Source organism: Globicephala melas, chromosome 8, assembly GCF_963455315.2.
Source record: "Globicephala melas chromosome 8, mGloMel1.2, whole genome shotgun sequence".
In the NCBI taxonomy this organism is placed as follows: Eukaryota; Metazoa; Chordata; class Mammalia; order Artiodactyla; family Delphinidae; genus Globicephala; species Globicephala melas.
In genome coordinates, this window is record NC_083321.1 from 7,052,947 (window position 1) to 7,066,804 (window position 13,858).

At 55.6% G+C, this 13,858-nt stretch overlaps 1 protein-coding gene and 1 long non-coding RNA gene across 16 annotated transcripts in view; one reads left to right on the forward strand and one right to left on the reverse strand.

The window, feature by feature from the left end:
• On the reverse strand, nt 1–6,116 carry CDC42EP2 (CDC42 effector protein 2). The gene is made up of 2 exons (XM_030833644.2): nt 5,997–6,116; nt 1–1,479 (listed from the first exon to the last, which is right to left on the reverse strand). The coding sequence occupies exon 2, from the start codon at nt 1,145–1,147 to the stop codon at nt 503–505; it is 645 nt and encodes a 214-aa protein (XP_030689504.2). The 5' UTR covers nt 1,148–1,479; nt 5,997–6,116; the 3' UTR covers nt 1–502.
• The window catches only part of LOC115840547 (uncharacterized), a 19,758-nt gene continuing 11,140 nt past the window's right edge, over nt 5,241–13,858 (forward strand). For 6 of the 15 annotated variants that reach the window (XR_009564778.1, XR_009564773.1, XR_009564774.1 and 3 more), the window contains exons 1-2: nt 5,243–7,502; nt 7,608–13,807. This is a non-coding gene — a long non-coding RNA (uncharacterized lncRNA). Of the gene's footprint in view, nt 7,503–7,607; nt 13,808–13,858 lie in introns of all 15 variants that reach the window. The other 9 variants (XR_009564784.1, XR_009564786.1, XR_009564782.1 and 6 more) reach the window with 9 other exon arrangements.

Sequence of the window (13,858 nt, forward strand, 5' to 3'; positions counted from 1 at the left end):
GCAGCAAGTTTTATTGCAACCAGAATCCCCTGGTCATGTAGGAGGGGTGGGGTGGAGGGACATCGGTCACTGGTGCCACATTCCCAGTTAAGGACACAGAGCCAGAGATCCAGCTGGCTGTGCCCCACGTCTTCCCTCACCCTCCGCCCCGCAGCAGGGCGCTGATGGGGCTGAGGCAGAGGGAGGTGAAAAGCAGATTCCATTTCAGCAGAGCCTCAGTCCAAGGGGTCTGAGGAGCAGTTGGCGGTGGAGGTCCAGGTGGCCCAGGAGGCACAGGGCACTTTGGGCTGACGTCTACACATATCCTCGTGGGGCTTAGGGGAAAGCAAAGAGGCCACTCTGTCCACGGGGAGAGGGTGGGAGGGAGGGGAAACAAAGGCTCAAAGTGAGAAATCACTGGCCAGCAACCACGCAGGTGGGACCTTGGGACCCCGACTTCTAGATCAGGGCCGTGTCCACCAACTGTCTCTGGCATTCACCCCAGCCTGGCCATTCTTGTGTCCTATGTGGGGATCTGCAGGTGGCCCAGGTCCTGGTCCATGATCTGGAGAACGTCGTCCAGGATGGAAGGCCCCAGGTCTACATGCAGGGAGAGCAGGGAGCTGGCGTGGGACAGGAAGGGCTCCTCAGCCCCAGACTCGGGGCTCAGCCCACTGTGGGTCGAGGCAGCCTCTGGAATCCGCCAGATGTCCACACTCCCTGCCTCCTGCGGGGAGGGCTGTGGGGAAGGCTGAGGGCTCTCCAGGTGCAGGCGAGGGGGTTTGGGTGGGGCCTGGGCGGCAGGCAAGGTGAGTGCCTGGGGCCCGCCGATGACGGGGAGGGAGATGGCGTTCTTGAGCAGAGGGGACGGCCCGTCGGGGAGCTCCCGCCCGCACAGGGTGGCCGTGCGCGTGAACTGGAAGGGCAGCTCAAAGCCACCATCCTCCTCGGCCTCCTCGACCGCCGTCCCCGGCAGGAGGTGGAACTTGCCTTGCAGGAAGGAGATGTCACCGAACATGTCACTGCCGCCACCACTGCCGATGTGAATGGTGTGACGGAAGTCCCCCAGTGGTGGGCTGATCATGTCTGAGGACAGCAGGTCCCGCAGCTTCTCCTTCTTGCCTTTGCGGCTGCCGCGCTTCAGATAGATGGGCACCTTGGTGGACATCGCGACCTCACCACCCAGGCCTGGACAGTCTGCTCGCAGGACCACGGCCTCCGCTGCCTCCTCTCACCACCCTCAAGAAACACCTAGAGGGAGGTTTCCAGACACCAAACACCTGCCAAGTGCGTGTGGTGTGACCAAAGTTGGCCCAAGGAATTTGGAAAAGAAAGATAAACGATCGATGAAGTCAGAGGATCGAGATAACAAAAATCACTTTCTCCCAAGAGGGTTGAAAACTCGTCTGAAAACTGGAAGCAGGAAGGCGCAGAGCTCGTAGGCAGTGATGCTGTCTGGGCTCGTCCTCGCCAGCTTCTCTCTGGTCCAGGGCTGAGGAGCTGAAACATCAAGGGTACAAGTCAGGGACAGAAGGACAAAGGCAGAGGCATCCGTCTTGTTTCTGGGTCTCTTTCATCAGCCCTGGGAGCCCACGTGGCGCTGCACGCCTGTGGGGAGCCCTCCTGGCTGAAGCCTGTGTTCGCTCACGGACTTGTTGCACCTCAAGGCCTGGATCAGCAGCGCCAAGCCCCTCCCTCCGTGAGTGGGGAACCTAAGCGACAGGACTGAAGTCACACACCTGCCCCGGCTCTGATCTCTTGCCCTGAGTCCCCAGCTCTGCTCATCGCTGTGGTCTGCATTCAACTGTGCCCAGGACATGACCGTGCCAACTTGTCTGGGGGTCTCACAGATTTGTCTCAGCTCCCGATTGACGGAGGATTGAGATCTTGTAACCTCTGTCTCATCCTCCCAGGCCTGGCACAGCAGGAGTTCAGCCAACAGTGCATAACGACCGACACCTCCCATTTGGCCCCATCACATCCTACTGGAAGTGAGGTCACCTGCTCAGAGCTTCCCTTTTCTCCTCCTCTCCGTTAGGAGTTCCTTATGGGCAGGGCCTAAGCTTAATGTAGTTTCTGCCCCTCCTCCCTGCCCCAGCGCCTAAGGGGAAGATGGAGTGGGGGATACAAATATCTGAGGCGTGGCAGCTCTGCTCTGTGCCTGGAATTTCGTTGAGTTCTTTGCACACACATCTCATTTAATCATCACAACCACCTTCCTATCATTCCCATTTTAAAATTAGAGCTATCAGGGAATTCCCTGGCAGTTCAGTGGTTAGGACTCAGCGCTTTCACTGCTGTGGCCGGGGTTCAATCTCTGGTAGGGGAACTAAGATCCCACAAGCCACTAAATAAACAAACAAACAAACAAATAAATAAATAAAATTAGAGCTATCGGACATTTTGGAGGGATTCCCATAAGGCATTGCAGAGAGAGAGAAGCAAAATGAAAAAATGTAGTCTAGAAGGATCCATTTTTTGAAAACATTGACCAGCTCTCCTCCCCACTCCCTGAACATGCATGTATGTGTACCTGCATGTACAGGTCTGCATAGGATTATATTCGATATAGGAACAGAGAAGAATATAGAAGGCTGGCACTAGGTTGTCATGTGGTATACCTAGACTGGGGTAGAGGGCAGGGATGGGGTGTGGGTCTTGTGACATGGGAGGAAAGTTGTCCTCAGAAAAAATTAATATCTGGGGCCCATTACTAAGAAATGATATATGTAAGCCAAATATGAAAGGATGGTCACCAAAATGTTGATGGTGGTCCTCTCAAAGTGGTAGAATTTCAGGTGACTTCCCTCTCTTGTTCATACTTTTATAAGCTCAAATTCTTTTTTTTTTTAAAGGAACTCTTTTATTTATTTATTTATTTATTTATTTATTTATTTATTTATTTATGGCTGTTTTGGGTCTTCGTTTCTCTGCGAGGGCTTTCTCTAGTTGCAGCGAGTGGGGGCCACTCTTCATCTCGGTGCGCGGGCCTCTCACTATCGTGGCCTCTCTTGTTGCGGAGCACAGGCTCCAGACGCGCAGGCTCAGTAGTTGTGGCTCACGTGCCTAGTTGCTCCGCAGCATGTGGGATCTTCCCAGACCAGGGCTCGAACCCGTGTCCCCTGCATTGGCAGGCAGATTCTCAACCACTGCGCCACCAGGGAAGCCCTATAAGCTCAAATTCTTAATAAGAAGCATGTATTATTTATGAGCACGTATTATTCATGTAGTCAGAAAAAATAAAGATATTTTTAATGTGGAAAAAATAAATACACTCTGGAGGGGTATCGTGCAGGTTTGACAGAAAAAGGAAGTGGAGCAAGCACTTCCTCTAGTTCCCACGGTGGGGGATTGGCCTGATGTGTAGAATCAGAGCATGGAAGGCAAAGCAACTTGTCCAAGGTCACCCAGCAGGTACCTAGATAAGCCCACTCTCCCCAGGCCAACAGGGGCTGAGCAGGTGGGAAATCACTGGGGAAGCACCGAGCAGCATCAGGGAGGCCTCTGCCAGGTCCTCTGCCCCATTATTCATCCCAGGCCAGGCCGGGCAGGGCGAGGGAAGAGTGAGGGGACCAGCAGGAGGGAGCAGGAAGGAGGAAAGAGGATGCAGGAGAGGCTGAGTCCCAGCTACACCCCCCTAGCCCAGGCCCTTACTCAGGAAACCCCACCCCAGGACCGGACACCCTGGGTCAGTTGAGCTGAGCCAAAGAGACCGGACATCTTGCCCCTCCCAGAGCACCTGCAGCTTAATAGGAAACAAAAGAGTGACTCTCTGGTGGCAGAATTCCAGCTAAGCTTGGAAGAAGCTGGAGGGAGGAAGAGGGAGGCAGGGAGTGCTCTGAAGTTGAAGTCTTGGACTCCCATCACTCCTTTATCTAACAAACATTTATCTGTGCCCACCATGCCAGGCCTGGGGGCATGCCGACACACATCCTATCTGTCCCCTTGGCAGGAGAAGTCTTGGGGTAGCTTTTCCTTCTTTTTCACTCACGGAGAGGGGGGCTAACCCAGGGGATCTGCCCAGAACTTGGGCCAGTTCCCTCCCATCATTCAGGGGTGCCAAGACAGCCTGAATGTTTCCACAACAAATCCGGTGTCCCTGACAGCTCTCTTGCTCTGAGCCAGATGTACCCACCCAATTCCAGATGTGGGGAGAACTGAGGCTGGGGGGAAGGGTTGGGCCAGCCTCAGCCACCAGGGGAGAGCTGGGAATTGCAACCGTCAAGCCCCAAGTATTCAGATTTGGCAACTACAAGACCCCAGGCTCCAGCTACCCTTGCATGGTTTCCATTTTAACGTCCCAGGCACAGCACGGTGGGTGTCATTACTGGCCTTTACAGAGGCAGAAGCTGAAACTCAGAGATGTTAAGCAACTTTGCTGAGGTCACCCAGCTAGTAAGAGGAAGAGTGGGCACTACTACGTAGCTGGGTCCCAGTGGCTCCGATGCAGTGGGCCGTGTCAACCTCTGTGAACTGCTTGGGGAGCAGGAGAGAAATAGGCTCCCACCTGGGCTGGGGCCACCGGGTCCCCAGGCCTCCTCCATTTAAGTCCTACCTCTTGGTTGGCCCCCTCTCTCAATTTGCAAGTGTCCAGAGATGTGAGAATGAGCTCTCCATCAGGACAAGGCTCTGGGGGCCTGGGACGGGGGGCCTTCCTGCAGCTTTGGGAGGAGCAGATGGGAGACATCCCAGCTCTGTTGGCTTGCTCTGGAAGGAGCCCGGGGCCTCCTTTAGAGAAAATGACTTCCTGGATGCAGAACCCTTCCTGTCACAAGAAATACTAGGCCACTCTCCACCAGGAGTGTTCAAAAAGCAGGCCTCTGACCTTGAACCCATCTCTACCTGGAACTCACCCTAACCCTGGGAAGACACCTTTCCTCTCTGGGCCTCACCTTCCTCGTCTATGAAATGGGATGACAATAAAGCCATTACCAGGGGGCTACTGGAGACCCTACTGCCATACTGCAAGTGAGAGAGAGCGCCGATGTACAAAGACATGGTTAGCGGGTCACTTGTCAGCCCCGATATTTATTCAGCAAATAGCTGTAGGGCCTTCCTCAAGCATTTTGGTTCTCCGGGGACAGTGCTCCAAACAAGACCAAAAATGAACAGCCCCCGAGCAGAGGGGTCCGCCTCCGCCTGCCGGCCAGGACTTAGCCTGCCTGCGTAGAGTCCCCCTCGCTGGCAGCGGGGTCTCCCAGCGTCGCTGTGCAGAGCGGCGCTCGGCTCCGCGGCCACTAGGTGGCGCGCTCTCTCCCTCTACTGCCCCTCGTCCCGGAGGGTTCCCGGCGCGCACCCGGGTCTCCAGAGCGTCTCCTGCTCCCCCAAGGAGCCGCACGTTGACGTACCAGGTGAGGATTGTCTGCGGGATCTTCTTCTCTTGGGGGGGCTCTGGTCTCACAACCCGACAGTGGGGGGAAAGGGAGAGATCCTGGACCCTGCCCGGGTATCCAAACTCAGGGAGGAGCCTCCCCCGTGCTTTCCGGCCTGGGCGATGTCCGAGTGTCCGCTCGGCTCAGGGCCAGAGCTCTGGCGTGCAGCCCCCGCCCCTGGCTCCCGTGGGTCCGGCTCCTCAGCCCCAGCTCGGGTTCCGGCGCCGACCCCTCCCAGCCCTCTGCCCGAGTGCAGCCCAGCGCAGTCCGGATCCGTTTCAGGACACTCGCGGCCACGGCTAAAGATAGGAGGACACCTCACCATACGACCCTGAGCCCGGGCGGGGATGGCGGCGGGAGGGCACTCCCGGGTCCTGGGGTGGGGGGCGGGGGCTCTGGCGCAGTGTGGAGGGCTGGACCGGGAGTTCAGGTTCGGGATGCGCGGCGCACCGCAGGCCGAGGGGGAAGCGGGCGTGGCCGCCGGGACCAAGGCGCGGGCGGGAAACATGGTGCAGCCCGAGGCACCCGGGAAAGGATCTACGTGGAGGTGAGTCGGGGGCCGGGGCGCGAGCTGGGATGGGGCGCCTCGAGGATGGGCCTCCCTAGGAGCCGCGGTCGGGCCGCAGAGTCCCGGCCTGAACTCACCTTGAGCGCGTTCAAGCGACTGACCGGCGGGCGGCGAAAGCTCAGGAGCTGGACCGCGCGGCGATGGGACAGACCTGGGCTGTGAACTTACAGTGCTGACAGTGGCCCCTAAAGCCCCGCCCCCTGCCGCGGAGCCAATGCCGGGACCGCCCCAACTAGGCCCCGCCCACAGCCTCGCCCTACTCCCTGGCCCGCCTGGGTTCCCCCTTTGGAGGCGCAGCGCGGGGGTCCAGCAGCCGCGCGGGCCCGGGGGTCCATTCCAAGCTCGGGCGGCTGCGGCCCAGGCGGCGTCGGGTGCACGGGCTGGACTCCGCGGACTCCGGCTGTGCCCGTCGGAACCAAAACTCTCGGTTCTAGGAGGGCCGGGTCCGGGGAGGCGCCCGCACAAGTGTATTCAGTGACTACTAAGGAAATGAATGAGGCCTTAGAGGCGTCTATGTTAAAATATTACAGACTTCCGAGAGCTTTCAGGAGTTTGCCGCCCCTTAGAATACAGGGCATTGAGGGTGTGTGCGGGAGGAGTGGCCGGGCCATGCCCGTATTTGCTGTCAGGCTAAGTGGCGTCCGGGGCTGGGGTGGGATCCGTACTTAGACTCATTCCAACATTAGTTGATTGGCTGGTTGGTTGGTTCATTAATTCTTTCATTCGTTCAGTACGAGCAACATTTACTGAAGGGCAGGCCCTACACAGGAGCTGGAGATAGACTAAAGGGAACTCTGCCCTTGCTCCTTTCAGTGATTCAGCAGATAATTGTGCATCTATAGGTGCCAGGCGCTGTTCTTGTCGCTGGGGATGCAGCCCCCTCCGGACTGGGACCTACTGTCCAATGAAGGGACGTGGAGGAAACCCAAGTCCCCAAGTAGACTGTGATACCCGTCTGAGGGAGCAAGTGCTAAGAAGAGTGGGGCAAAGGAAGGGTGGATGGTAATGAGGTGAGGGGACCTTGCTTTCTGGAGGATGACAGCTGTGACCGTACAATGTGACCAGGATGATGAAAGCTTCCATACTGTAAATGTGGGAGGGACTCTTAGGGAGAGGGGGTCAGGAAGGCATCCTGAGGGAGGGAAGGATGGGGAGAAGGGGAGTGGAGTAGGCAAATGGCCCCTCCCTAAAGATGTCCATGTCCTAGTCTCTGGAACCTGTGAATATATTTCGTTACACAGCAAAGAATAATTAAGGTTGCCAATGGAATTACAGTTACTAATCAACTGACTTTAAAAGAGGGAGATTACCCTGAATTATCTGGGTGGGCCCAATGTAATCATGATGGTCCTTAAAAGTGGAAGAGGGAGACAGGAGAGTCAGAGAAAGAGATGTGATGACACAGAAATGCTGTGTTGCTGCTTTGGAAGATGGAGGAAGGGGCCACAGACAAAGGCATGTGGGTGGCCTCTAGAAGCTGGAAAAGTCAAGGAAACAGATTCTCCCCCAGAACCTCCAGAAGGAACACGGCCCAGCTGACGGCTTGATTTTAGACCCATGTTGGACTTCAAACCAACGGAACCGTAAGTTAATAAATTTGTGTTGTTTTAAGCCCCCAAGTTTGTGGTGGTTTGTTACAGCAGCAATAGAAAACTAATACAGGGAAGTTTCCTCCTTTAACTCCCCAGGGAGCATCAGTCAGGTGGATTCTGCCAGGACTGGCCTGGTGGCTCAGAGGAAAACTGAGGCCTGGACAGTGGAGGAATGGGGCCCTGGGCCAAATTGTCGTGTGTGTGGATAAGTATTGTACCTCTCTCCCTTCCTGCCACCGCGGCTCTGCCAAGAATCCACCCACCCAGGCTTGCCTGTGCCCCTTACCAAGTGCCTCTTGCCCCTGAGCTCCTCAAATCCTCTGAGAGCCCAGCAAGGTGGGCAGAGCCAGCATCACTATCCCCCTTTACAGAAATGTAAACCGAAGCTCGGGCCCTGACAGTGATCTACTTAGACTGCAAGTGGCAAGACATGCTAGCTCTGGGCCCTCGTCCCCACTCAGTCTTCTCACCCAGCCATTGTCACCCCCCACCCCGCCTTCCTTCCCACACACAGCCAGGTAGGGGGACAGCTAGGTGCCAGGCCCTGAGCACTGCTTCTGAGCCACAGACCCAGGTTCTGAGCTGGCTGTGCTGCTGACTTGCTCTGTGGCCACGGACGAAGAAAGTACAGTCCCGTTCTGAGCCTTCTTGCCTGTAAAATGGGAGTTACATGAGTCCCAAGCAAGAGAAGGGACTTGCGAGTGTATTGTTGATGGGACCACACAGTCCCCGCAGGCAGGAGTTTCATGGAAACATTATAACAGGAGCTTTGGGGGGTGGTGACTGGCCTTGTCACCTGACCTGGAATGAGTCTAATGATGCCTAGATGACTCTAATAATGACCCCCTGAGCCTGCGGCGCAGCCCCGCCCATCAGCTGAGCGTCCTCCATTGGAGGAAGGGGCTCGGGGAAGGTCAGGAGCTCCATTCAGGGCTGGTGGCAAAACAAAGTTACAGAGATGAAAGCTTGCAGAGGCAAAGACCCTCATCCAAGGTCACTCAAAGCCAGGAACGAACTCCAGAGCCCTTTGGAGAGGTTCTGGTGTGTGTGTGTGTGTGTGTGTGCAGTTGGGGAGCCTTGGGGGATGGATAGAGAGCAGCAGATTTGGCCCCCGAGCCTGACCCAACCCCCGGACCCCTCCCTCAGCAACTAGCCATCCTCCCAACCAGGACCCAAAGCCACAGGAACCGCGCTCTGGGGACTGTTTTAATCCCACCTGGCTGTGACGTGGCTCCGCCCAGTGCCGACTCCCTGTGCTGCTCTCCTGCCATCAGCCAGAGATACGGCCCCCACAAAGCCCACATCCAAGGCCCGCTTTGTGCCGGGCACTGGGTTCTGTGCTTTGCAAGCACTCAGGTAGGTGGTTCATTCTCCCCATTCACAGATGCGGTCATGTCACTTGGCTGGGGCCTGAGGAATCCCTGGGGATGGGGCTGCTGGCAGCTCTCAGCTCTGCTGAATGGACGAGATCTTTGCAGATACGCCCAGTGTTGCCATGGCAGCCCTGCAATTAATGAGCATTTATAAAACAGGATTTCATTGACTAAAACTGGCTTTTTTATTCAACTTCTCAGGCAGTGTGTAAAGGCCCAAGTATGGGTGGTGAGGCCGGGATCCTGAGCCACGGGAGGGCCAGGGTGTCCTGTATTTCTGACCCCGTAGACACTCAGGCCAAGTGCCCCCTGCCCAGCCTGACTGAGGGTCTGCTGCCTCAGCTAGGGCCTGGACTATTCTTGCTGGAAGGACTCCTGGACACCCCAGTGTCTGAGGGGGTAGGACCCTGAGGGACATTCAGGACAGGTTAGAGGCAAGGAAGCCTGTGTGGAGCAATGCGCCAAGGGGCTTCCCTGGAGGTCCAGTGGTTAAGACTCTGTGCCTGCAACGCAGGGAGCATGGGTTCGATCCCTGATCCGGGAACTAAGATCCCACATGCTGTGCGGCACGGCCAAAAAATCCCCCCAAAAAATGTGGTATTCAAATTCCTTCTTCTCAGCCTGGAGCCTCGCCTTGATCCTGAGATAAGCCCAGTCCCCACCCCTCTGCCCCCCAGTCCCACAGCAACTTCCCGCACCCACAGGACCTGTAATCACCATACAGGGACTGACTCAGCCCTTCCTTCCCCGCCCAGTCTCTTCTTCCTGAAAATCACCCACGTCAGCAGCCCCAGCCCCCAAAGGCCCTGGGGGATAGAGCCTGAGGCCCCCTTATCCGAGGTTAGCCTGGAAGAATGGAGGAACTGAGCCGGAGGGGTAGGACTCCCAGGCCGGAGCCAGCTCTCCTCGGCCCCGCCCACCCGGGGACCTAGGGAGGCAGGTGGGATGAGGGGACCAGGAGTCTGGGGACAGGTCTGAGAGCAGGGAGTCAAAAGGGAAGGGTGGTGATACTCTTGGGGGCGTCTAGGGGGCAGTGTGAGGAGACAAGGTCTCTGGAAGGGCCTCAGCCCCCGCCACCCCGATCCCCTGCCACAGGGAGACAGGGAGCAGGGCCAGAGCTCCGTCCACCCCTAGGAAGCCTCCTCCGCACAGCCTGAGCTCAGCCTGCAGGGCTCCGTGGCCTGAGCCAACCCCAGGCCTGGTTTGGATTTTTCCTTGATTGTTTCTTGTTTCCTTCCTCCCCTGGGCTCCTGCCAACTCCAGCCCTGCCCTCCTCGCTTTTCACTTGCCTTCATAGAACTCTGACCTGGCAGAGGCTGGGATTCGAGATGAGAGTCCCTTCGAAGCTACCGCCAGCTTCTGCCTCTGCCTTGGACCCCCTCCTTGGGAGTTGGGTGGCAGGGCCTTACTGGGGGACTTTCCTTTGGGTCCGGATTTTTGGCCCCAGGCCCAGGGCCATGGGGGTTTCCGGAGTGGTGACAGCCCTGTCCTAGCAGGGACTGAGGCACTTCCTCCCGGAGGCCTCTGGGAACATCCAAGCCACATGGCTGTCTTTTGGCCTGGGGAACACAGAGTTAGCAGGCGTTGTTTTCAACACTTCCCACCCCTTCAAGGCACCTTGTCATTATTCATTTTGAAAACTCATTTGCATCTACCTTGTGCCTAGAGCTGTGCTGACTGGAGAAGACACAGAGGGTCAAGGCTGGGCCCAGCCCTCAGAGAACAGATACCTTGAGTAAAACAAATAACCGATTCTAAAACAGCACATTCTGTGCCATAATGGAGGTCCTTGAAAGCAGAGGCCAGTTCTGATTTACCTCTTTCTATCCCAGGCAGCGTAGACGAGGCTCAGTGAGTGACTATGGATTGAATGAAGAACCAAAAAGAACAGCGGTAAGAAGGACTTGTTCTGCTAGAGGTGGAGAAACAGATGGAAGAGTTAGGAAGGCTTCAAGAGGAGGTGATATTTGAGCAGGGTATTAATGGATGAGTAGGAATTTGCCAGGCAGAGAAAGGAAAGGATATTTCAGGGGGAGCAGGGAGAGGCAAAGGCAAAGGCCAGAAGGAGTGCAAGTAGATGCATGGTGTGAGCGGGAAACAGGATAGATGTGTCCAGCAGACCACGGCACAGGAGAGGGGGAAAGACCAGGAGGGTAGCTGGCGAGCACCATTATCCTTGCCCAGCTCCCATTCCTCTTATTCTGCTGACCACCCCTCAATTTTCCAGAGTCTCCAGTATGATTGACCTTGCCTCCAAGCTCTAAAAGTGGGTCTGAGGCCCCAGCCTACCCAATCTGAGTCATAGGGATGGTTTAGGGATGGGCATGTCAGCAGTGGGCTTCAGCCTGGGAACTTGTGGTGACTATTAGGGTGACAGATGCCAAGATGTCAACTCAGGGCTGTCAACTCACGGAAGAGCTTGTCTAAGAATAAAGCCAGCAGAGAGGAAAGCAGAGCCCAGAGAATGACTCTCAATAACATTGTTCGTGCTTCTGGATCCAGCCATGCCTGAATCAGACATCCATTACATGAAGCAACAACTTACAATTTTTGTTTAGTCCTGTTGGAATTGGGTTTCTGTCACTTGCCCATTAAAGAATAATTAAAAGCAAACAATAGCTCACGAGAGCAGCCGAATGCTGTGGGAGGGAAGCAAGGATCTGTGCAGAAGTGCGACATGACCAGAATTGCAGTTTTTTAATTTAAACTATCTTGTTGACATGGTAATGCTTTCGTGTGGTTCACAATTTAGAAATCACAGCAGGCTGAAGAGCCCACGCGCCACATCGAAAGATCCCGCATGTTGTGACGAAGATCCCGCGTGCTGCAACTAAAGACCCGAAGCTGCCAGATAAATAAATAAATAAAAATATAAAAGAAGAAATCACAAGAGGCAAAACGTCTCCCTCTTACCCCTGTTCCCCAGGCACCAGTTCTCCTCTCCACAAACAACCAGCGTTATCAGTTTCTTGTAAACACTTCTAGAGATACTCTTTGCACATGCAAGCAAAGCCCCGTCTGTTTATTTTTTACACAAATGGCAATATTTAGAGAAGTAGAGCCCCAAAGTACAGCAGACCTTGGTGGGAGCAGGGGGAGGACAGGCCCCACTGCCGGGGGCGATGGGGGAGATTCTGCAGGAGCCATGGGAAGCCACAATTTATTGAGCCTCTGCTATTCACATTGTCCGGCACCTTCCTTTCTTCAGTTGACATTATATCTATGACCACTTCATGTCAGTTCATAGAGTATATCGTCAGTTTCATTTTCTCCCAGCTGCACAGTATTTCACATGGGGTGTACCATAATTTATGCAAATTATGGCCTCTCCAGCCTCAAGCCCCCTCTCCACTCCCTCTGTTCTGGACAAGGGCCTTTCAGCCCATCAGCCACCCCCATGGCCTCAGTTGACGGACGTTTAGGTTGTCCCCAGCCCTTTCCTGTGACAAGCAGTGCTGCCATCTTGCACAGATGCTGTTACACACTCGTGTGAGCACACGAGTGAGCTGAAGAATAAGTTCATAGGGACTTGGGGGTCACAGGACACTCTCTGTTGTCATTTGGTCAGCTCTGTCCACTTGTCTTTCTCAGGTGATGTGCCAGGTCCAGGCCCCCATAGGGACCACAGGGCCCATTTCTCCTCAGCCTCACTGGCAACTGGTTCTCAGCCTTTATATTTGTGTCACTCTGGTAGGTAAACACTAACTAAAGACAAAGGAGCCTCAGTGTGGTTTTAATCTGTGTTTCTCTTGTAAGTGAGTTTGGCCATTTTTCATAGGCTTCAGGGCCATTTCTATTTCCTTTTCCATGAACTGGAAAAGGAATTAGAGAATTATGCTTAAGAGGATCGATTCAGAGAAGGGGACGTGGAGGGAGGCCTGATTGGAGGCAGGTGCCACTTTGGGGGGGATGGATCAGGAGAGAGACGGAACTTGGCTCTGAGCTGTGGTGTGAAAGACGGCACTGGAGATGATGAGGTCGAAAGATTGGAATTTGGTGACAGATGGGCCACAGGGGCCAGGGAGGAAGGACCGGGGTCAGGCCGGTCCAGCGTGGTGACTTGGGTGATGAGAGGGGCCAGGGAGGAAAGGGAGGACAGTGGGGCCACCAAGGGAGATGGAGGATCCCAGCAGGGGCCCTGCCCACTCTCCACCCCACATCGTGACTGATGCAAAACACCAACCTGACGGCCACACGCCCCTGCTCACATGCTTCAGTGGCCACAAACCCTGGTCAGGGACCCTGCTGGCCTCCAGCCTCAAGCCACCTCTCGGCTCCCTCTTCTCTGGCCTTGAGCACACCCAGCCTCCAGGACGGGCTCCTTACACGGCTCCTCCCTTCACTGGCCGCCTCCTGCGATTCCTGCAGGTCTCAGCCATGGTATCTCCCCTCGGGGAAGCATTCCGGACCCCAATCGATGTCGAGTTCCCTCAGAGAAACTCCGGACCACGGTCCTCTCTGAGCCATCGTCATCTGATTCATGTCCATCCCCCACTGGGCTGTAACCACTGTTGCCTCCCCAGAGTGAATGCCAATGAATGTGAATGAATGAACAGATGAATGAATGAAGGGCAGGGTACCGTGGGTAGCATACAGGGGGCAAATAGGAGACGAGGGTTTAGGAAGTTAAAGAGCCTGCAGTTGAGACTTCCCTGGTGGTGCAGTGATTAAGAATCTGCCTGCCAGTGCAGGGGACAAGGGTTCCAGCCCTGGTCTGGGAAGATGCCATATGCTGTGGAGCAACTAAGCCTGGGCGCCACAACTACTGAGCCTGCGCTCTAGAGAGCGAAAGCCACAACTACTGAGCCCACGTGCCACAACTACTGAAGCCCGTGCACCTAGAGCCTGTGCTCTGCAACAAGAGAAACCCCCGCTTGCAGCAACTAGAGAAAGTCCACACGCAGCAACAAAGACCCAATGCAGGTAAAAAAAAAAAAAAAAGACCCTGGAGTGGGCTACCTCTGTTTGAGGCAC